Consider the following 23,006-nt stretch of genomic DNA (forward strand, 5'->3'; position numbering starts at 1 on the left):
AAAGTACCTTAAGAATAAGGATGATGAACTACCACACAACATCTATCATTCAAATACCGAAAAGAATTAGGCATACAGCTGAACTACGTGTAGATTTCAAGAAGCTGAAAGTGGCAGAACAATGTTTAAAGATTCGAAATTTATTATCAGATCATTTGAGTACAGATTTTTATTATTTATTTATTTAAACACATAAATATTGGTACAAGGAAGCAACAGATACATATGCGCCGCACAAATCTCATTCGATTTGTGTGAGGGCTGTGATACTGCCCAGGTGCCCAAACTGAAGCAGGGTACATATTTTATCCTTTATAATATATATATATGCGTGTTTTATGGAACTGATTTTCAAATAAAATTATATAATTTCATACGATCTTCCCCTTTCATAAAGTTTGATAAAGTGAGAACAACAATCAAACTTCTGTTCCATCTACAATCCAATGGTCAAGTAGAACGTTTTATTGGTACATCGAAAAATGCTCTGCAAAAATTAAAAGGGGAGGGGACTATCGAAGAGATCTTACAGGGGTTTCTGCTCATTTATCATTTTACACCAATCCTCTCCAGCAGAGGCTTTACATGGCAGAAAAATACGAACACAATTCGATGCCATTGGTCCGACGCCAGTTGTCGAGCCTCAACGAAACAGATAGATGGAGGAAAAATTCAATCGACATTATTGGGCGCAAAGACGAATGTTCAATATAGGTCAAAAAGTACTGGCTATGGACTATTGTGGCAAACATCCTACATGGGTAGCTGGTCGAATAATGCAGAAAAAAGGGAGTGTGGTCTACGAGATGTCAGCTGTCTCAAAAGTTTTGGGTGCGTCATGCTAACCAACTAAAAGCAATTTTAATCACAAGCAACGAGACCCAATATAGAATACTTCTCGATCGTCTGCTGGACACCTTTGAAATCGAAACCTTTGGAACAGACAGGCCAGTCTCTGTGGGAGCAAAGAACAATACCACCTCTTTGTTGCCTAGAAGGCGGACAAATGGAAGGCACAGACCAGTCACGCGGTTGCAAGTGGACCCTAACGCCAGACCTTATGGATCTGCTAAAATGGGAGATGTTTGCGAGATACACATTGGATTCTGTTGAGATACACTGATTGGCCATTTCTTAGCCAATCGGTGTTAAAAAAACTTTCCCATGAGGCCGTAAACCAGAAATGCTCAGTAGACCAAATATTTACCCTAAGCCCTTGCACAAGAGCTAAATCCCTTCGTGATGGAAACCACAACCCAAACTCCTCCATCAAATAAAATGATTCATGTGAGGAGGTTCGTTATTTATGCCTAGATTTGATCACTTTATTGGCGAGACCAATTTACGGACGAAACGGTCAGACTTAAGATAGTGAGCCTCTAATTCTGGAGTAGAATTTATCTATCCATATGACTAAGAAGCACCTTGACACTTTAGCTGATGTCAGTTCGAGATGAGAAGCGAATATCTAGTTTCTAATCCTAGCTTCTAACTATAGGTCCCGATTCTGACTTCTGAAACCAACCTAAAGTCCTCCTTGGAGCCCATTAAGAACGCTTTCTTAAGATCCTTTTGACGTCGCTCAAAAGTCGTACAACAATTATGGTACCACATCTTTGGTTATAAGTCCTTTTATGACAAAATACTGGCTATTGATTGGCCAAAAGCCTCCCAAGATCTCACAATATAGTTATCGTGGGTCGGTTGAAATGTCCGAGAGTACTATTATTCGAGAAGGTCAAATACATCACCATCATTGTGGGTCGGGACGTGATGGCTTATTAGTTGGGAAACTCCGCTTTAAGCTTGTCAAAGACAGGCTGCATGACGGAATAGGCTTTTCGGTTTGGAGACAAATTTGTTTTCAAGCCGAGGGAGTCTCTTATAATGTTTTCAACAGCTCTTCAAGAAGGAAGAAGTTTTATTTTTGAGAACTCAGGGTTCCGAATGGATATATTCTGATAATAATATCTTTATTCACTACTATAAGTAAAAAAGCAATATTCCTACCGCAAAAATACGTCTACGAATTTTAAGAACGCTTTCTTAAGATCCTTTTGACATCGCTCAAAAGTCGTACAACAATAATGGTACCATATCTTTGGTTATAAGTCCTTTTATGACAAAATACTGGCTATTGATTGGCCAAAAGCCTCCCAAGTTCTTACAAAACGTTTTGATTAGGTCAAATGCTAATGGTGATGATAAATTACGCTGTAGGGAAAGTAAGATTAATAGAATATCCAATAATGCTTGCAAACCTTGATCATGCCCGTCAACAACTTTAAACACAAGGAAAAACATCTTTTGACATGACGACCAGCAAATTCATCCCAACGTCAGACCCAAATAGATCACATTGCTATCAGCCACCGATGGAGGAGCTCGATAGAAGACTGTCACTTATTCTGGAGCACATATTTAGATTCAGATCATGTTCTAGTGCGAGCATATATATGTCTGCGTCTTACTGGACGTAGGAAAGACGCTGCAAGGAAGCCTTTTAGGTTTCTACTTAATGATAGGCAAGCTAAGAATATATTTCAGGAACAACTGGAAAAACAGTTAGGCAGCCATGTAAGTTGTGCCCACCCCGAAGCAGCGTGGAATGACATCGGAAAAGCTGTGGAAATAGCAGTGATATCCGCTAGTACGGTAAACCATAAGGTTAGGGAAAAACACTGGATCTCAGCAGCATCTACTGCACTGATAGATGCTCGGAAACTTATCCCATCTGGTTCTGAACATAACGAAGGGCGGAGTCAACTTAAGCATAGGCTAACAAGAAGCCTACGCAATGATCGCGAACAATGGTGGGTAGCGAAAGCAAGAGAGATAGAAAAGGCAGCGGCAATAGGTAACAGCAGACAACTATTCAGATTTGTTAAAGAAACCGGTATTAGGAACCCAAATATCAGCGAAACCATATCGGATAAAGATGGACATATTATTCATTCTCAATCCAGGAGATTGGATCGATAGGCAGAACACTTTAGGGATCAGTTCAACTGGCCTCCAGCCACACTTCAGTTACCCACGATCCCCAGTCGTCCTGAATGGCAAATTGATGTAAGTCCTCCAACTCTCTACGAGGTTAAAAAAGCTATAGGAAATCTGAAGCGAGGGAGAGCAGCAGGCCCTGGCAGGTTTACTCCTGAGATTTTTAAGGATGGTGGTCCAGTACTAGCAGCGAGATTGACTGAGGTCTTAGGTAGAATCTGGGAACTGGACGTAATTCCATCTGACTGGTCCCAATCACTGATTGTGTCAGCCTATAAGAAAGGACAAAAGTCCTCCTGTGATAATCACAGAGGGATCAGTCTGACTAATATAGTGTCTAAAATAATAGCTTTAATAATAAATCGACGCCTAATCAAAGCTCGTGAAGAGCAGACTGGAGAAAACCAAGTCGGTTTTCGACATGGACGTGGTTTTATAGACCAGATATTCACTCTACGTCAGGTCCTAGAACATAGACACACATTCAGACGTCCCACAATAGTAGTATTTCTCGACATTAAGGCGGCATTTGACTCCGTTGATCGTGAGGTTCTATGGCAGTGTTTGTCACTGAAAGGAGTACCAAAGAAGTACATTAACCTTATAAAGGTGCTCTACTCGAACACAACTAGTCGAGTTAGAGCTTATGGCGAACTGTCATCAGAATTGACTACCTCAAGTGGTGTTCGTCAGGGCTGTCCACTCTTGTCCATTCTTGTTTAACTTTGTCGTTAACATGCTTTTAGAGATAATACTCTCACCATCTAAATCTCCGGGAGTTGAACTTTTACTGGGAGACTCACTTATTGACCCAGAATACGCCGATGACATAGAGCTATTTGGTGAAGACGATGACAAAATGCAGTCTTCTGACCACTATAAGCAACAATGTAGGCATGTTCGGGATGGGATTCTTCCCCTCGAAGTGCAAAATGTTACTTCAGGGTTGGGTTGCATCGGCCAAATCAAAACATGGCACAAATCCATGAAGTCAGTGACAATTGGACTGAGCCATGTTGGTAGGTTTAGACTACCTGGTTGGGATCCACGAGATGATAGCAACCGATGGTTAAAGACCTTGAAAGACATGGCTCAAAATCGTTTGCGATGGTGAAGGTGCATCCACTCTTTGTGTTCTGCCAAATTTTAATCTGAATTCTTCATGTCTCTATCTTTTTCTCTTTTTTAATTTATTTTACTGGATTATACTGCTTGGACAACATCTTCAAACACTAATCTTTCCGATTAAGGCTTATACTCTTCCTACTCCTACCATTATGGGATTTGAATCGACAACTGCATTTCTGTGTTAATGTGGTATGGCAACTTGAACTGATGTACGTACGTACGAAGTTCTACGTCGTGACTGACTAACATAAATAACCTACCTCAATATAAAAAACCACCTCAATCTAGAATTTAATAAACGTACTACAACTGAATAACCACAGAATATTACGTGAGAAGCCAAAGGCGATGGTTTTTCAAAATTGTACATTTTTATTACTAAGATCAATTATGACATGTATATTTAGTGATTTTTTCGTAACGACAAGATAAAGATCGCATGTTTTTCTTATTTGTCCCACTTTATGTTTAACCACATTTATATTCAATATCTATTGTTTCTCTGTATCAATGGTAAAGGGACATATATAATTGTTTGGTTTTATCTATTATACACTACACTACCGCGATTAATGAGATATAAACGTTATCTCCGCTGTCTATTCTTCTGCTTTATTGGTCAAGGCCTTTAATTGAAGATTATAATGGTATTATAACATCCTTCTAGGCATTCCCACTCTACGTTGGAGTTTTGACGCGGATCATTATAAATACAATTAGCGGATTTAATCTTACTCATTAGGCTGTTGATGCCACCACGTGCAGAGGAACCTTTGTTATTCAAGTGAACTTATTTAGAGTTGTTATATCAGAGAGAAACTTACAAATAACATTCATTTCATAACAACTATTACTATTTTTGTTGTCCAATATATCGTTTTATATTGTACCTGTAATTTGTTACCCTTCGCGTTACTCATAGACATGCACCTAGGTTTTTAGTGTTAACTCTTCGTATATTATTCATAATCTTGTATACTGTTACATTCTTGCGTAGGCTCTTTTGCTGGGATCCAACATAGAACTCATGCCCTATCAAAACAGGACCTTAAATCAAGATGAAGGAATCATGGTGAGATTTTATAGATGATACAAGAAGCTTATAGCAACTTGAAACACACAGTCCATTCAAAAAGAAAAATCGAGAAACAAAAAGATATGAACACCTGGAAAATCAAAGTACCGTCACAGTCAAACTTTTCATCGCTTATAATTTATTTCAATATCCATAAAATATTAGTACTGAGTAAATCATATTTGAAGCTTAGGGTCTGAGGACCCGAACGCGATTGCTAGAAATAGAAGAGTACAAAAAAAAGCCAATTTCAGGAAATTTAAAATTCGTAGATGTATTTTTGCGGTAGGAATATTGCTTTTTTACTTATAGTAGTGAATAAAGATATTATTATCAGAATATATCCATTCGGAACCCTGAGTTCTCAAAAATAAAACTTCTTCCTTCTTGAAGAGCTGTTGAAAACATTATAAGAGACTCCCTCGGCTTGAAAACAAATTTGTCTCCAAACCGAAAAGCCTATTCCGTCATGCAGCCTGTCTTTGACAAGCTTAAAGCGGAGTTTCCCAACTAATAAGCCATCACGTCCCGACCCACAATGATGGTGATGTATTTGACCTTCTCGAATAATAGTACTCTCGGACATTTCAACCGACCCACGATAACTATATTGTGAGATCTTGGGAGGCTTTTGGCCAATCAATAGCCAGTATTTTGTCATAAAAGGACTTATAACCAAAGATGTGGTACCATAATTGTTGTACGACTTTTGAGCGACGTCAAAAGGATCTTAAGAAAGCGTTCTTAATGGGCTCCAAGGAGGACTTTAGGTTGGTTTCAGAAGTCAGAATCGGGACCTATAGTTAGAAGCTAGGATTAGAAACTAGATATTCGCTTCTCATCTCGAACTGACATCAGCTAAAGTGTCAAGGTGCTTCTTAGTCATATGGATAGATAAATTCTACTCCAGAATTAGAGGCTCACTATCTTAAGTCTGACCGTTTCGTCCGTAAATTGGTCTCGCCAATAAAGTGATCAAATCTAGGCATAAATAACGAACCTCCTCACATGAATCATTTTATTTGATGGAGGAGTTTGGGTTGTGGTTTCCATCACGAAGGGATTTAGCTCTTGTGCAAGGGCTTAGGGTAAATATTTGGTCTACTGAGCATTTCTGGTTTACGGCCTCATGGGAAAGTTTTTTTAACACCGATTGGCTAAGAAATGGCCAATCAGTGTATCTCAACAGAATCCAATGTGTATCTCGCAAACATCTCCCATTTTAGCAGATCCATAAGGTCTGGCGTTAGGGTCCACTTGCAACCGCGTGACTGGTCTGTGCCTTCCATTTGTCCGCCTTCTAGGCAACAAAGAGGTGGTATTGTTCTTTGCTCCCACAGAGACTGGCCTGTCTGTTCCAAAGGTTTCGATTTCAAAGGTGTCCAGCAGACGATCGAGAAGTATTCTATATTGGGTCTCGTTGCTTGTGATTAAAATTGCTTTTAGTTGGTTAGCATGACGCACCCAAAACTTTTGAGACAGCTGACATCTCGTAGACCACACTCCCTTTTTTCTGCATTATTCGACCAGCTACCCATGTAGGATGTTTGCCACAATAGTCCATAGCCAGTACTTTTTGACCTATATTGAACATTCGTCTTTGCGCCCAATAATGTCGATTGAATTTTTCCTCCATCTATCTGTTTCGTTGAGGCTCGACAACTGGCGTCGGACCAATGGCATCGAATTGTGTTCGTATTTTTCTGCCATGTAAAGCCTCTGCTGGAGAGGATTGGTGTAAAATGATAAATGAGCAGAAACCCCTGTAAGATCTCTTCGATAGTCCCCTCCCCTTTTAATTTTTGCAGAGCATTTTTCGATGTACCAATAAAACGTTCTACTTGACCATTGGATTGTAGATGGAACAGAAGTTTGATTGTTGTTCTCACTTTATCAAACTTTATGAAAGGGGAAGATCGTATGAAATTATATAATTTTATTTGAAAATCAGTTCCATAAAACACGCATATATATATATTATAAAGGATAAAATATGTACCCTGCTTCAGTTTGGGCACCTGGGCAGTATCACAGCCCTCACACAAATCGAATGAGATTTGTGCGGCGCATATGTATCTGTTGCTTCCTTGTACCAATATTTATGTGTTTAAATAAATAAATAATAAAAATCTGTACTCAAATGATCTGATAATAAATTTCGAACCTTTAAACATTGTTCTGCCACTTTCAGCTTCTTGAAATCTACACGTAGTTCAGCTGTATGCTTAGTTCTTTTCGGTGGTTGTAACTACTTTCGGAAGTGGATCATTTAAGATATCTGGCGTTTTTTTGGCACACTTCTTGATGTTGATAAAATCATCAAGTCGACATTGCTAGAGTTGGGGATAGAGTTTACTGACGAAGTAAATCAATTAGTCAGTGTACAAGCCTTTGTTGATTGAGATAAATAAAAGTGACCCCACATATGTTTTAAAATTTAAGTATACGATGTTTACCACAGTAAAAGTGGTAAAGTGTATGAGAAAGGTCAACTTGAGACAAAGTTTATCCATTTTAGACCGACATACACTCAATTCAGGTTTTAAATGGATAAACATGGCTTTCTACTAAGTTGATTGCTGTTGGTATAAATAAATGTAAGCATATGGACTGCTGTTCAAGGCAGTGACGCTAATCAGTTTGCATTCTCGTGTAATACTGTACTGTATGTGTTAAATATGTAAGATGACTGGGTGGTTTAAAATTTTTACGCTGACTAATGGTCTATGCCTTCATTCCCGGTAGCCGTACACATATTTCTTATTTATAGAGTTTATTTAACGTAATTTTACTCTAGAATAAATACCTTAGATCATGAGTTTTTGAACATATCGCTGAACACATAATATCTCAGACGTTTTGTTCATACAATTTTAAATGCAGAATGTCCTATTCCACCGTAGTTCATTAAACTCAATATCTAGAACAATTTCTGGTTTCGATAAAATATTGCTTTCTATATTTTTGCTCCTAATGGCTTCACGGCTGTGTCATATCTCATCTATAGGCAGCGATGAGTACTTAGAATTTTCTTATGTTGGTTTTGTTCAACATTAATTAAATTTGGGCTATATTTATCATGAGTTTAGTTATATGAATTGTATAGCGTTTACTATCATCGTTTTAAACATCATATAATTGGATGAAAAGTAATAAACTCACAAATTTTATAATAAATCGATCTTATCTAAAAACTAGGTGACTTTTTTCTGGTAAAGTCAGGATTACTGGATAATTGTGCGCGTGTATGTTTAACTGTCAACTCGTAGTATATCAGTTAGTGATATGTTGTATAATATCAATTTATTTAGCTTCTGATTAGGATTATAACTTCCTGGAAAACTGTTAAACCTAATAAGCCTCTGTACTAACTGTATTAAGAAGTAGAAGAAATATAATCAAATTGACCGGATAAACAATATGGATGATGAGTTGCTTTAAAGTATTTTATCACCTGCTCTCTTATGTTCACATGCATGTTTTCCCGATCCTCTAAATATGTTGTTAATTATGTTTTTAGATTATCTTTATTGGCTCATTTCCATAAGTAAACTAAACCATTATCTATTTCATTTCGTGTTTTTCTAACCAGGCTGTCAGAAAACATAGATAGTGAGACAGACATTTAAATATTTTCCTAACCTTGAACATTGTTATCTCAGGCTCATGTTAATCAAAGATTTAGATTTATGCATACAGGATTATTCATCTGAGAAAATCTGAATTTATTAATTTCTATTTGGATATTAATACTGACATCATATAAATATATATGATCTTCATATTACTACTATGACGGATAAAGCACCAATTAAAACAAATAAACGTCTACAACAAACTCAAGCTCAAGTTAATGAAGTTGTTGATATTATGCGAGTTAATGTTGACAAAGTACTGGAAAGAGATAAAAATCTTTCTGAACTTGATGGTCGAGCCGGTAAGTAAACATTTTTGGTTTGTTACCATTATTAATTTCACAATTGTTTAATTAAAATAGGACGAAACGCGCGTCCTGGATTCCACTGCTAGCCACTACCCATCTTTGCTTACCATGATTGTTTGATTATAATAGTATTATTTTCTATCTGACTAATCATTCAGATCTATTCAGGTTGCTATAGTGTTTTCTAATTTTCTTTTGGCCGTAATTTTACTGTAGGAATACTTTGTATTACTAATTGTTCATGAGTTTCTCCTAATATATAAGAATGTGTTCAGTAGTTTAAATATTTTTATGAAGCTTTTCAAACCAATCGTTTGTTAGGTATCCTCTATGAACACATTTTGATACTGTGAATTCACATTCTATGAATATTTTTTGACTGATTGGTTTGTTGTGTATGCATATAAATACGTTTTTTTGATCACTTAGATGTTTAGTAGGCTGTAGGTGTTAAGAGCTTATGTCATTGAATTTGAGCAATTGGATATTACTACTAGTTCTCACACTCAATTTCACGAGTCCGTATCTGTTTACTGGTTTGCATTAAAATTAAAATGTTTGATAACCTGATGTATATATCCCTTAGCATAATAGATTCCACTTAAATCGAACATATCTAGCACATGTAAATGAATTTTGGTTCTTACCGAGAAAACAGGTAAGTTGTTCACTCCGTGTAAGAAGTTCCTTTGAATTATTTAATGACAAATTCTGCAAAATGAGAAATTCATGGACATTTTTAGTTAACTAAACCACTATAGTGTCCTGGGTAATTTTTAATAGACGAAGGCTTAGTAGTTAAAGTTTACTTGAAAATTTAGTAGGTATTTAGTAATCTATGGGCGTTACATTGTCCCGAAATATGGTAGCTAAACTTATAGTTTGTAAGTGTTGAGAGTTTTTAAGTGCTTTCATCAATGTATCCTAATGTATTCACTTACTATATTAGTGTACGCCTTAATTTTAGGGTGTACATAAACCTGGATAATATGACTTGTGCGACATGTTATTTCAAAGAATAAATTTTCTTTCAGTGATAAAAAATCAATGTTTTTACAATTTAACTCAGAAAATTTCAACACGTAAAGTTCATTGCTAATAGTTTGATAAGCCAGGAGTTTGTTCCGTGCCATTTATACATTATAATCTGACTAAATTACTTTTGTCCGACTTATTTGGTGTGATATTATTGTGTTATGATTTGAAGACCGTTAATTTTTAGTTCCAGTCCTTTTCCCGTTTCTAGTACTGACTATTTGCCACATTTGTTTCTTTACCCCAGATGTAAGCTTGTGATTTAAACTAATCTGTACCAAACATTTAAAAACAAAGGAAGTTTTCATTTAAATTTATATGTGCCTGTTATTGTGAAATCGACATTTTCATAGTGCCTGTATGGTATATTCATGATTGGTATCTGGCAACCCAGGTTTCGCGCATAGCATTTCTGAGAAATATAACACATCGATGTTTTGCTATTTTTGTTCTTAGGTTAAGTTTATTTGTGTTTGGTTTTGAGCTTGGAGATGTATGTTTCCTGAAGGTTGCAGTCAGTCTTACGAATGTTCCGGAGAAAAACATGTGATAAACTACTTATTATATTGTTTTTAGTATTGGCTAAATGTACGGTCATAACGACGTAAAAAATTGTTGAACCAAGTGTATTCCTATTAATGTAATCATTCAAGTATCCATCTAACTACTCATTACTTAATGAATGCTTAGTTGTCATGTTTTGTTTTTTGACCTTTGTGAATTTTACTGTACAGTAAGACTTAGTAAAATTTCACTTTATTATTCATTTTCTATATCTTACTTATTTAGTAAATTATTTCTTGAATCGATATTTTATTTTTCTAGTCCTCGTGCTTGACAGGCTCTGCAGCTGAAACGTTTATGACAGAGCTCTGAAGATTATAGATGGAACCAGTTCATTTATGAATTGATAGGATATAGGCGTTTTCTTCTTTTCAAGTATTAAAATCAAGCCAAGCCGCTCATGAGTAAAATTAACGGAATATATTTTGTAGGTCTATTGAATGCTATAAGATATTAGGTTACTTCGATGTTTATCAATTGCGTACCTTATTAATGAATCAGTTTTTGGTAATGATTAGTGAATGGTGTTAAGTACGTTAATGAATATGGTCTTGACATTATTCTATGAACTAGGCATCATGCAAATATAGATGTTATTAGAATAATACACAGTCTATTCTAATGCTCAGGCTAACTAACTGCTATAAATAAATATGAGGATTAGGATAGTTTTTTCAACCTTCCTTCGATCTTCTGTTTTTCTACCCTTTGTAACTAGAATATGTATTTCAGGTGCCTTAGCGGTTTTTGGATCTGATCATTTGGTTTGGTGTTATTCTATTGAAAAGCCTCTGATACTTAATTACTGTTTATCAACTATTCATTTTCATATTTTACTACTAGGTAGTTAACTCATTCAGTATCCAGCAGTTTCTCTTATTAATTTAATTAAGCTAAGTAATTATATATAATATTTATTCCAAGGATATCGTTATTATAATGCGTTTGTTTTGTATGATGTTTATGGTTAGTGTTCTGAAATACTCATTTTTAAACAATGACAGTGATTCTGATGGTCATGGTTTCGTGTCAGAAACTTGGCGTGATGACAAGAATTTCTGTTGGTCGTTTAGTTACTGGTTTGTGTTTCCAAAGAATATTCATCTGTAGATAAATATTCGTGGTAAACAGTTGACTCTTAATCCTTTCTAATCTACCGAGTGACAAACCTCATACTTATGCGTATTGGGTGTGTAGGAAATGATCACACTATAGTTTTATTACCTTTTTGTCTTCAGCGACCACAATAGTGAAGTTAATTATAATGGTTAACATTAAGGCTAATAAATTATATGATTAATAACTCCCTACTTTTGGACGATGAAAGTAGTTCTTCAAGTCTCATATGTTAAAGTTTAGTAACTAATAACTTGGTGTTTCTTTGTTTTCCTGAGTCGTTTTTTTTCTCAAAAATCACCAATTAATATTTCTGTGCTATCATAATAAATCAGTTGATACTTATTGTAAAATAGGTATGCTTATTTGACGCGGTGATATTTTCCCAGTAGGGGTTAATCACTGTGAAAAGATTTATTTAATTTTTCCATATATATTAGATTGGTGATTTTCCGTGTAGATTTTCACTCTCTAGTTCAACAAGTGTAAAGCGTCTCATAACAGTCTTTATTTGTAACGTTTTTAATTGTCTGTTTGGTGGACGCATTTTCCTCTAAATGATTTCATGTCATTAAATGTTTTGTTAGATAAATCTGTAAGGGTATAGTACTGGTTTGCTAACTGTTAATCTTTTTAGTTAGTCTTTTAATTTTCATTTCAAAATGTATTTCATAATTATAGTAAAGAGAGTTCACTACTATCCTGAATACTATGCAATTGAGGGCTAAATATATATCTTGTCAATATCAGAAGTGATGTAAGTTTGTAGATATCAGTTTAACGATTTGTCATTTCACTGAGTTCACGCCATATTGAACGGTTCGATATTTCAAATTAATAGGGGAATTGTCGTGTTCAGATAACCCACACTAATTGGCGATGGACATTTAATTTTAAGCATCATTTTATGTTTGTTACTAATGATAAGTTTGTTTTCAAAATGTATGAGACTACTGTCTGGCGTGTTGGTAGATCATTCAGATTTCTTAGCGAAACTTGTTGGTTGATGTTGCCTCAGCCCATTTTAGTGACATTATATTGTTACGCCTATTTATATGGAGTGGATAACTGTTATATCCGAGCGAAGAATAAATGAATTATAACTGCTAGGGATCACTTATGGACTATTAATATATATATTCCTATTGAATTGCTATTAAGTAACTAGATTATATGTATTTTCATATTCCTTTTATCATAAGCTTACATATGACCTATTGACTACTGTTATACGATATACCATTCTTAAGTTATCTCCAATCTATTAGTTACAGTATCCTATACTCACAACCACTTTTGGCTTGATCTTGTATAATTATTATTTTCCATTTTATGGTGTAGTGCAGTCTGGTCTGCTTGACTATAAACCATGTATGTCTAAAATATACTATTCATATAGCGGAGGCTAGTATTTGTATTCTGGACCGAACGGGCCGGGTTAGGCGAGAAGCTACTATCTCAGAGGACCAATAAGGACTCAGAGTTGATACTAGGCTGCTCGTGCTGGTTAACACATCATTGATTTAACACATGGACAAGGTCATATAAGTCGGTGTTCTGATTGGCAATTCTGTCACGTGATATTTAACGGGCCATAACGATTAATTCATGTTTAGTGTGTTATTCTACAGGGCTACAGTAGTATCAAGTAACTGAAAGCAATCTTCAGAAAACCGTAATTCCACATTTATGCACACGGAAAATTCGACAGAGCAGATCTATAAGCCTTAAACAACTCATATGATAATCAGTCTCTGGGGAATCGGCTAAAATTTTGAGTTGTTTTGTTTCTTTAACCGGATTATGTCTTTTATTGATAGAGAAATTGAGTTAGCATTGAGGACTACAAAATATAACAACTATTACTATTCAGTAGTGGCCAATTAATGTTCAGTTCTGATTGTAATCATATAGCATCTTAGGGACTGTAAAAATTATGCAGTCACATGGACAATATTTCAAGGATTGTTTTAATTCTACAAACCTTATTTATTGAACAATTTTCTTTTTATCGTCTAGCAATTATTGTTATTATACTCTCATTTCTTTTTCGTTATAAATTTATTTTCTTAAGATGCGTTGCAAGCTGGTGCTTCTCAATTCGAAGCTAGTGCTGGTAAACTGAAAAGAAAATTTTGGTGGAAAAATTGCAAAGTAAGTGAAACAGTGTATGTTTGTAGTGTTTTAGCGAAAAAAAAGAAACTAACCTTACGTTTTTAAATACATTTTATTTTCAAAACATAATCATAATGAAGTTTATTGTGTACGATAAAATGAAATTAATTCTCAGTTAGTAAGTAGTTAGTAGTGTAGATTGGTACATAAGATTTTTGGAACTTGGATTCCTATGTTCAACTTTATTCATACTCACTAAGTCACTACATCTCTCTCCTTTCCTTTTGTAACCTATATATTAATTGATATTTGTATAAATCATTATTTGTTAACGGAGTATAACATGGATGAAATGGGGACTGGCATATCGAATCCGTTGTGTATGGGGGGATTAATTTGGTTATAGCCAATTATGTAAATGAACTGGCGAAATGCACTAAGTCTTTCGGAATTCTTCACTGTTATTAACTTATTTACTCGTATTTATTTATTTATTTATTCGTATGCTTGGTTTGGAGCCATAATTTACGCACGAGAATTAGTGACATTACCAGGTTGCCTATCCGAGGTAGGTAATTCGGGATCAGAACGTACAACTTAGTGGCTACAAGTCAAACATCTTAACCACTGAACTACTGCTTCACCATGAAATACTAAGGAAAAATTAATGCTAAATGGTTTGAATATTTTTTTTCTGGTTATCGTGTTTTTAGCGAGTTGATTTTCTACGGGATGGGGTCGCTAACCCCATGCCCAACCCTCCTCCTTTACCCGGGCTTGGGACCGGCAGTAGCCCCCGGAGGAGCTACAGGCGGAGTGGTAGTGATAAAACAGTTGTATTATTTAAGCATCATATTGACAAATCAAAAACAAGTATTGTAATATATATCACTTGTTGATTTAAGATTTCTTTCAATCAAGGGATGTAGGAGCGGTAAAAGCGTGAATTCACTGTTAAGTATCAACAGGGTTTACAACATAGCAATTATTGTTTCGATTGGTAAACTACCAAATAAAGATTCGCTCATAATATTTTACAAAGAAAATAATGCATCCGAATAAAAAACTTTTATGCATTGTAGAATTGATCAGATTTTTAAAATTCGAGTTTTTCGTATCACCAGAAGTTGTGCTTTTGTCTAAAACTTTATTTCGACATAATCTAAAGAAGAACCCGTAGTTGGTGGATTTCAACCATGCTAAGCGTGAAACAAATATCACTTACGACACTGGATGATAGTTACACAATATCGCGAATGACTGAAGTTACACATGTAAGGCACTAGATGTCAACTCAATAATTTTACGTTTAGGCGCTCGCCACGAGACCTGAATATCCTGGGTTCGTTCGCTGAGGAAATCGTAAATGGTCATTGTGGATTAACCCCATACTAAAAAGAAACAGCTCCCCAGTGCTTCCTGGTTTTCAGTAGTTATCTATGGTCAGTTTATTATGTGACACTTCAAAATTCATCAATCATCACAACTCTTCATACTGAGAAAGATAATCCAAAACAAACACGAAGTTCAACTCATAAAACTACAGAGTAGTAAAAAGTGATCAAAAGTAATATCTGAAGTAAATTTAGTACCAAAAAATCGTGTGGAAATGCCGGATTAAAATATATCAATGTTTATGTGACTTATGTTTAGTGTTTCGTTATCAAACGTATAAGTTTAGCCGTATGATGAAAGATGCACCAAAAATATTTAGTTCCCTTTACTTCCAGCTATTCCTACGAATTTCTGCATACTTTACTCAAAAAATACACTGGGGATGACAAAAAGACTTCAGAACAGTATTGTCAAAATATTTTATTCAAACTAACTTTTCGTTTCAACTACTAGACTTGAAACTTGATTTAAATTAAATTCATTTAGATTTTTGGGTAATTTTTATCAGTCATAAGAATAGAATGTAATATTTCCGTATCAACATGACTGTTAATAGTCAATCTCCTACCACTACTTTTCTTTTCTCATATTAACTACGATTTATTGGAGTTTCACTAACATTTATTTTGTGTACAAGTCAGTTCTTAAGTTAATTTCCAAAAAACATCTTTATTCTTATATTAGTTTTAATTCACATCTAATCTATCTTTGTATTCCTCTTCTTTGGTTTAACAATCTCTTTTTTTTTCAAAAAAGAACTTAAACACTGACCAGAGATTTCTAGTTATTAATTACTCACTTATCAGTGATTGATTGCTTAGTAAAAATTGTTTTCATTGTTTCTTATATTTTCAATCTGATTTAGATGCTAGCCGTATTGGGTGTACTAGTAGTTATTTTAATTATCGTATTAATTGGTGAGATTATGGTTACTACCATGGTTTGTATGTATGTATGTATGTTGTTAATGTGCACGTAAGCATTTACTTTAAGTATAACTTCCATGTGTATATGTTGTAAAAGTTGTTGTTGAATTGTTCTGTTGTGTTGAGCATTAAAGTCTCTGAAAGATGTTTATTGATGATCCGTTATGTCAAGCGCTGTTGATAATTCTAGTTAAAACCTATTTTTTATTATCTCTTATCCTCCTTATTTCTTTTTGTTATATACACAATAATCAGCTAGTCTTATACATAAGTCATTAGTCTGTAATTTACTACAAACAATCTTTTTTATGGGTAAAAGTTATTTTCAAATTTTTAACAGTTTATGGTTTCGTGATTCTGTTTATTCTATTTAGTTTGGAGTTATGCTCTTCAATCTATATTTTATAATTTTCGTAACATCTAAACAGATAAATAACTTTTATGGTTGTTAGTAGTGACTAGCTTTGAAGTGGACTTTCTAAAGTTCTTATCGGTTAGGAGTATTTATAGGGTCAACCAATCGAAGAGTGAAACAGTTGTCTATTGATTACACTATATTATGGGTATAATATATAATGAATTGACTAAATTTAGGAATAGTGATCGGTGTATCCTGACTCCATGGTCTGATAATTGTTGGAGACAATGATTATGTATTCTTGTGAAATTCCCAATCTAGTAGCGAATGAATGTCTAGCGCTCTATGGTTTTCGGCAACTCTCAATTTTATATTATTTGACGATAATTACACATATTTTTCAAAGGGGTTCGTCACAAACACCATGGTTACATAACACTCTTGAGAGAATTAACTGATTGCTTTATCAGTTCCTATCAATTTCAATCTATTTTTACGAGTTTTAAGCTAAATATTTGTATCGATCTACTTTTATGCGAACAATAGGTCATCAATCTAAGAATCAGTTGATTATCAGTGGCTAAAATTTGATAATTTTTCGAAACAATATTTTTAAGGGTTGGGACTAGTTAAAAATATTACATAGGTCGAATTAAAATCCTTATCTTTAAGGTAAATGCGTTTACCATTACAACTGACAAATATATTACTCTATTTTGTTCATATAAGCTTCATTTTTCTGACTGCCTGCATCATACATCTTTATAACCCGTAATCAATATTCAGTTCTGTAAGTATTTCAATCTTGATGAGTAATGTATTTACCATATTATATATTAAATCAGTCATTCCAGCCAAAATTATTGAATGTGTTGATCTAACTTAAGTAACAGAAATATAATTTCAAAGCTTTTTCAGTTGTATTCAAGTTGTCAAGGAGGATTAGCTTGGTGAGTAATAATGAAAATTCAAATGTATCCTCTTTGTTATCTTTCTATGCACTAACACACAAGTTAACAGTCATCTCATATTTTAAGGATATTTTCAGTGTTTTTACAATTTTCTCAAATATAGACAATAGAAGATGTAAAAATCAGGAGAGGAGCTGACATAGATTCAGAGGGGGATCACGGAATACAACGGACATCTCAGAATTAATTAGACGATTTGGACTTCGCAGATGACCTGGCCTTCCTATCTGATACATACAAGCAAATACAGACGAGGACAACTAATGTAGCAGTAGCCTCTGCATCAATAGACCTCAATATACACAAAGGATAAAGCAAGATTCTCAAATACAACACAGAGAACACCAACCCAGTCACACCGGATGGCGAAACTCTGGAAGAGGTGGAAACATCCACGTATCTGGGAAGCATCATTGATGAAGAAGGAAGATCTGATGCAGATGTAAGGGCGAGGATTAGCAAGGCAAGGACAGTATTCCTACAATTGAAGAACATATGGAACTTAAAAAAACTGTCAACCAATATCAAAGTGAGAATCTTCAATACGAACGTGAAGACAGTCCTACTGTACGGAGGTGAAACGTGGAGAACTACTAAATCCATCGTCAAGAAGGTACAAGTATTTATAAACATTTGTTTACGCAAAATACTCAACATTCACTGGCCTGATGCTATCAGCAACAGCGTTTTATGGGAGAGGACAAACCAGGTTCCAACTGAAGGGGATATCAGGAAAAGACGTTGGGAGTGGATCGGACATACATTAAGGAAATCACCAAACTGCATCACGAGGCAATCCCTATATATTCATCCTCTATCTTAGTCACGTGACACATTATCAGGGCAAATGTCATAAAGTTTGGATTCTTGGTCTGTTTGAATAGAGCTATTTTTAATGTATTGTTTTCATAATCAGTCCTTCACATTTCATTTATTTCCATTTCTTTTTTAAAACCTTTGTATCTAGATGACTTGTTTATTGGATAAAGAATTTATGATTGAGTTGCATCAATCTCATTTTTCATACATCTGTGTGTTCATATTGTTGGCTTACACACTTTCATATATTTCTATTGTATGATAATTTTTGTACTAAGGAATTCTGTAGTGTCTTCTGTATATACTTGATGCTTTGTTGTAGCCCTTATACATTAACACCTTTATAATAAGAATTGTGTGTGTGTCATACATTCAACCTATAGATTTGTTTCTGTTAAGTTTTGGACGTCATTAAGATTGATTAGAATTTCTTTTAATGTTTAATTAAAAATGATTGTTTGTTCGCGGAATATATATATATATATATATATATATATATATATATATATATATATATATATAGCCTTTCGTTATTGTTGCATACATGTGGTCTTGATCCCACTGCTCTTCTTCTTCTTCTTCTTCTTCTTATTATTATTATTGTTAATATTATTATTTGATCAGCCTCCTCAAACCAATTTGACTTTTTCGTTTATATGGCTAGATTATTCACTAATTATTCTCTTGGAATGATATTTTTCTAAAAAAGTGAATATTACATTATTAATAAAGTTGATTGTGTATCCTCTTTTTGTTACTGTCATTGTTGTTGTCATCTTTCTTTACATTCGTGTATTTTTCTGGTATGCATATTATTAATGAATTTCTTTCATTGTTTCCTATCCGATTTCAGTATGGGTCGTTTCTGAACAAAAGTAAGTTAGTTGTGAATGTTACATATGACTGAATGTTACAAATGATAATTTTACAGTAGATGTAGGTCAAATGATTTGATCGCAAAGATTTCGCCATTGAAAATTATTGGTACAGATTTCAAATAATATAGTTATTTGAAGTGTGTAAATAATGCCTCAATTAAATCATTTATGATAAGTCTTGCTAATTGAACGCTATGCTCGGCTCCTAAGCTATTCTCGTAACCCCCAAGCTAAATCTATGCGGCAACTTCAACACGATAGAAAAGGTGCAAAATATGTGAGAAGCACTTTACTCCAAAGGTTCATTTATGTACAGAAAATATAGGGTTTTTATAGTATTTTAGAAGTCTTTGGGTTTTCCTGAAAACTCTGGAATGTTACTAAACATATTAGCACTGTAGTAATCAGCTAGTCAGAAACTTTACAGGTGACTTTTCACTTTCGTGATGTTTTTGGCAAAACGTCTAGTGAACACTGATTAGATAAAATGCTTCTTAGTGTTTCCTGAGCCTTTCTTGTCTTTTGCAAGAAATTTTCTGGATCACCCCAACAATTTAGTGGTAAACTAAACAAATATATGTTTTATGAGAATTAATAATTACATATTTACCAAGTACATGTTTATATATTCAACTGTGAGCCAAACTGTCTTCATGTGAGCACAAGTAATGATACTCTGCATGCTTAAATTAATGTAGGGTGGGAGTGGGGTTCTAACCTGTGACCTACTGGCTGGAAACTGAATTCTATAACTAATTACTTAACCATTGCAACTTTCATTAATTTCTTTAAGACACATAAATATTGATATGGGTACTAAAATAAATATGCGCCACATAAATAAGTAAATGAACTTGTGAACAGATCGATAAAGAGTGGATGAGTTGAATCAAAAACAAATAAATGAATAAAAATAAGTGGACCAAAGTAGTATATGGTTGGAGAAACAGTCCAATTAAGAAAAACAACCTGGAAAAATTGTTTGTTGAAGGAGTTGATATAACTGTAATGAGCAACGTAAAAAAACTACAGCAATACCGTCATTAGTTTTTTTGACGCATGTCTGATAACTTGTCAAGCCACTGAGTCATACCATCTCTCAGACACCAAACACAAAGTCTTAATGGACGGACAGATACCAGTCTTATAAATATTTCTTTCATACTACGGCACCATGTCACTGTTTTGAATTTATGCCCGGCTTTTTATTACGTGAATTAGTCACCTATCGAAATACGACTTATCCAGTCTTAGCACTGTGCCAAACCAACGACGTTCGACCGGTATGAGCAGCCTAGCGTCCATATTGGTCCTTTGTCCGCCTAGCCCTTCCAGTTGAATCCAATAACAGCTTCTGCTATGCGAATCATTTATTTCAAGCATACTCGGTTTATATACCAGACAAACAAACCGCATCTCACCATAAAATAGAAAATAACATTTGTACAAGATCAAGCCAAAGTGTGGCTGTGAACTTGGGAGACAGTAATCAATAAACTGAGTATAATTTAGGGACAGTAAATCGTATAATAATAATCTATAGGTTAAAAAAATCTTATGGTAAGAGGAATATAGATACATACAATTTAATCACTGAATAGTTATACGATGGGAATATATATAGAATAATAGTCAATTAATAGATCCCGGAAGTTACCCATACTTATGTCTTCACTAAGATATAACAGTCACAAACTGATTTTTGCACTCGATTCCATCATCAGCAAATAATGCACTGTGTAAAAACTTTCATGACACATTTAAGCTACTGAATTCGTTGTGTCGAAAGGTGACACTTGAACACACGGTGCTGAACCTCAGCATCAAAAATATCGTATTGTTCTTAGATGTCAGTAATCCTTCGGACAATTGTCGTTGGTAATGAGTTTTCACATAGCCTTTCAAAGTGTTTCCATTCCTTCCTGTAGTAGGCAATTTTCAAAAATTTCCTTTTGCATTTTATTCGTGCTTAGTTGAGTTAAAATGTAATATGCCGTCTTGACAAATATTTTGTATACCTTGTAAAATATATTCCACTATTCGACTTGAATTTAATGAACCTTTTATCGATATGGTTCTTTTTAGTACTATTTTCGGTTTGAAATATCAATCAGTAAACCCTCATTGATTAGTTAATTTTGTGAATGATATCGATTTTTTTCTGAAATATTTCCCAGTTTTGTAATCTTGAAAGGATTAATAAATTTTGATAAAATAAACACGCGCATATATGTATATAGCCTTTATGCAGATTTTAACAATTCTTTAAAACCATTATGTTTATCATAGATTAGAAATTTTAGGAACCAGATAGAACCGTTTAGTGTAGACTTAGATATAATGATTCTATATAATAAGCGTATTACTAGATTTATTCATGAATATTCATTACGATGTAATGTTATCAATACCTGTCACTCCAGAGTCAGTCAATTAAGAGGTCTACTTCAAATTAATTGAAAGTGAATTAACATCAATGGTTAGCATGACTATAAAATATTTGATGCCAATCATATTTTATTTAAAGATACTTATAAACTCTTCTTATTTTAAACATTTATTATTCTTCAGTATGGTTTCTTAATGTCAAAATATATTACCACTTCATCTACCTACCTTCTGTTGTCTTTCTGCGTTATCGAATAAGGTGAATTTCTTCATTTTTTTGGATCTTAATTGTTTTGTTTTTCTGTATTCTATAGAAATAAAGTTGAACAAAGTGAACATTCATCTCATCATCTTGTGATGGATAACTCATCGCATTTATTATCGGAACCAGTGATGATGGAGCATTCAAGAGAAGGAAAATCAATTTTTCCTGATCATCATATGATAAGTTTGAATGAAATAAATACTGAAACGCCATCATCTTTTAATTCTAATAAAATAAAATCTAAAGGATTTAAAGAATTACCATCACCTCCATCGTCGTTGTCAACTTCTCCTTCTTATTCCCCCTCTTTCTCTTCGTACCCCTCTTTGTCTCAACATCATTTTGAAAACAATGAAACATCATTGTTTTAATTGGATTTTTCTTCATGAATCGATTATTGATTAATCTCCGAACTGTGCCTGGGATCAATTATCACTACACACATTCATTTTCATACGTACACCATTGCTGTTAATTGGTGATGGCCAGTGTAAACCAAAATAAGTGATATTATTATTTATTTATTTTATGCACATATAAAACAAAAGAGATCATGTAACATTGTTGTTCTCTCTTTCTTGCTCGCTTGTTCACTTGTTTTTTTACTCTGACAAAACTCAGATAATCGAGACCATACATTAATTAGTTAATGCATGTGCATTGACAAATTGTGTAATGTGTATTAATCTATTTTTAGTGTACATTTTTGTCTATCGGCCTGTCTTTGTCTGTATGCCTTTATGTAATTATGTATGTGTATCATCCAGTTATTACCGTTATTTATACTACTATGACAACTATTAGTACATCTTATATGATTGAATATTACTATTTATTTCTGATCTTTTCATCCTTTACTCTAGTATGTCGTTTTTTCCTTTTTTCTATTTTTATGTGGATTAGCATATGAAACGAAACAGGACAAAAAGGGAATATTTGATCATTTCTCTAAGTTGTTCATTTTGATGTTCTCTATGATAATGGTGATAAAGTTCCTTGCATTTGATCGCTTTACTGCTTGATTGTTTTC

The 23,006-nt window shown here is 34.1% G+C and overlaps 1 protein-coding gene across 1 annotated transcript; it reads left to right on the forward strand.

The window, feature by feature from the left end:
* The first annotated feature begins 8,770 nt into the window (after positions 1–8,770).
* On the forward strand, positions 8,771–22,989 carry Smp_102160.1 (synaptobrevin, putative). Its single transcript, XM_018796987.1, has 5 exons — positions 8,771–9,140; positions 13,936–14,015; positions 16,237–16,288; positions 19,299–19,320; positions 22,026–22,989. The coding sequence occupies exons 1-5, from the start codon at positions 8,996–8,998 to the stop codon at positions 22,345–22,347; spliced, it is 621 nt and encodes a 206-aa protein (XP_018646824.1). The 5' UTR covers positions 8,771–8,995; the 3' UTR covers positions 22,348–22,989.
* Positions 22,990–23,006: the final 17 nt, after the last annotated feature.

This window comes from Schistosoma mansoni, assembly GCF_000237925.1.
Source record: "Schistosoma mansoni, WGS project CABG00000000 data, supercontig 0169, strain Puerto Rico, whole genome shotgun sequence".
Lineage (NCBI taxonomy): Eukaryota > Metazoa > Platyhelminthes > Trematoda > Strigeidida > Schistosomatidae > Schistosoma > Schistosoma mansoni.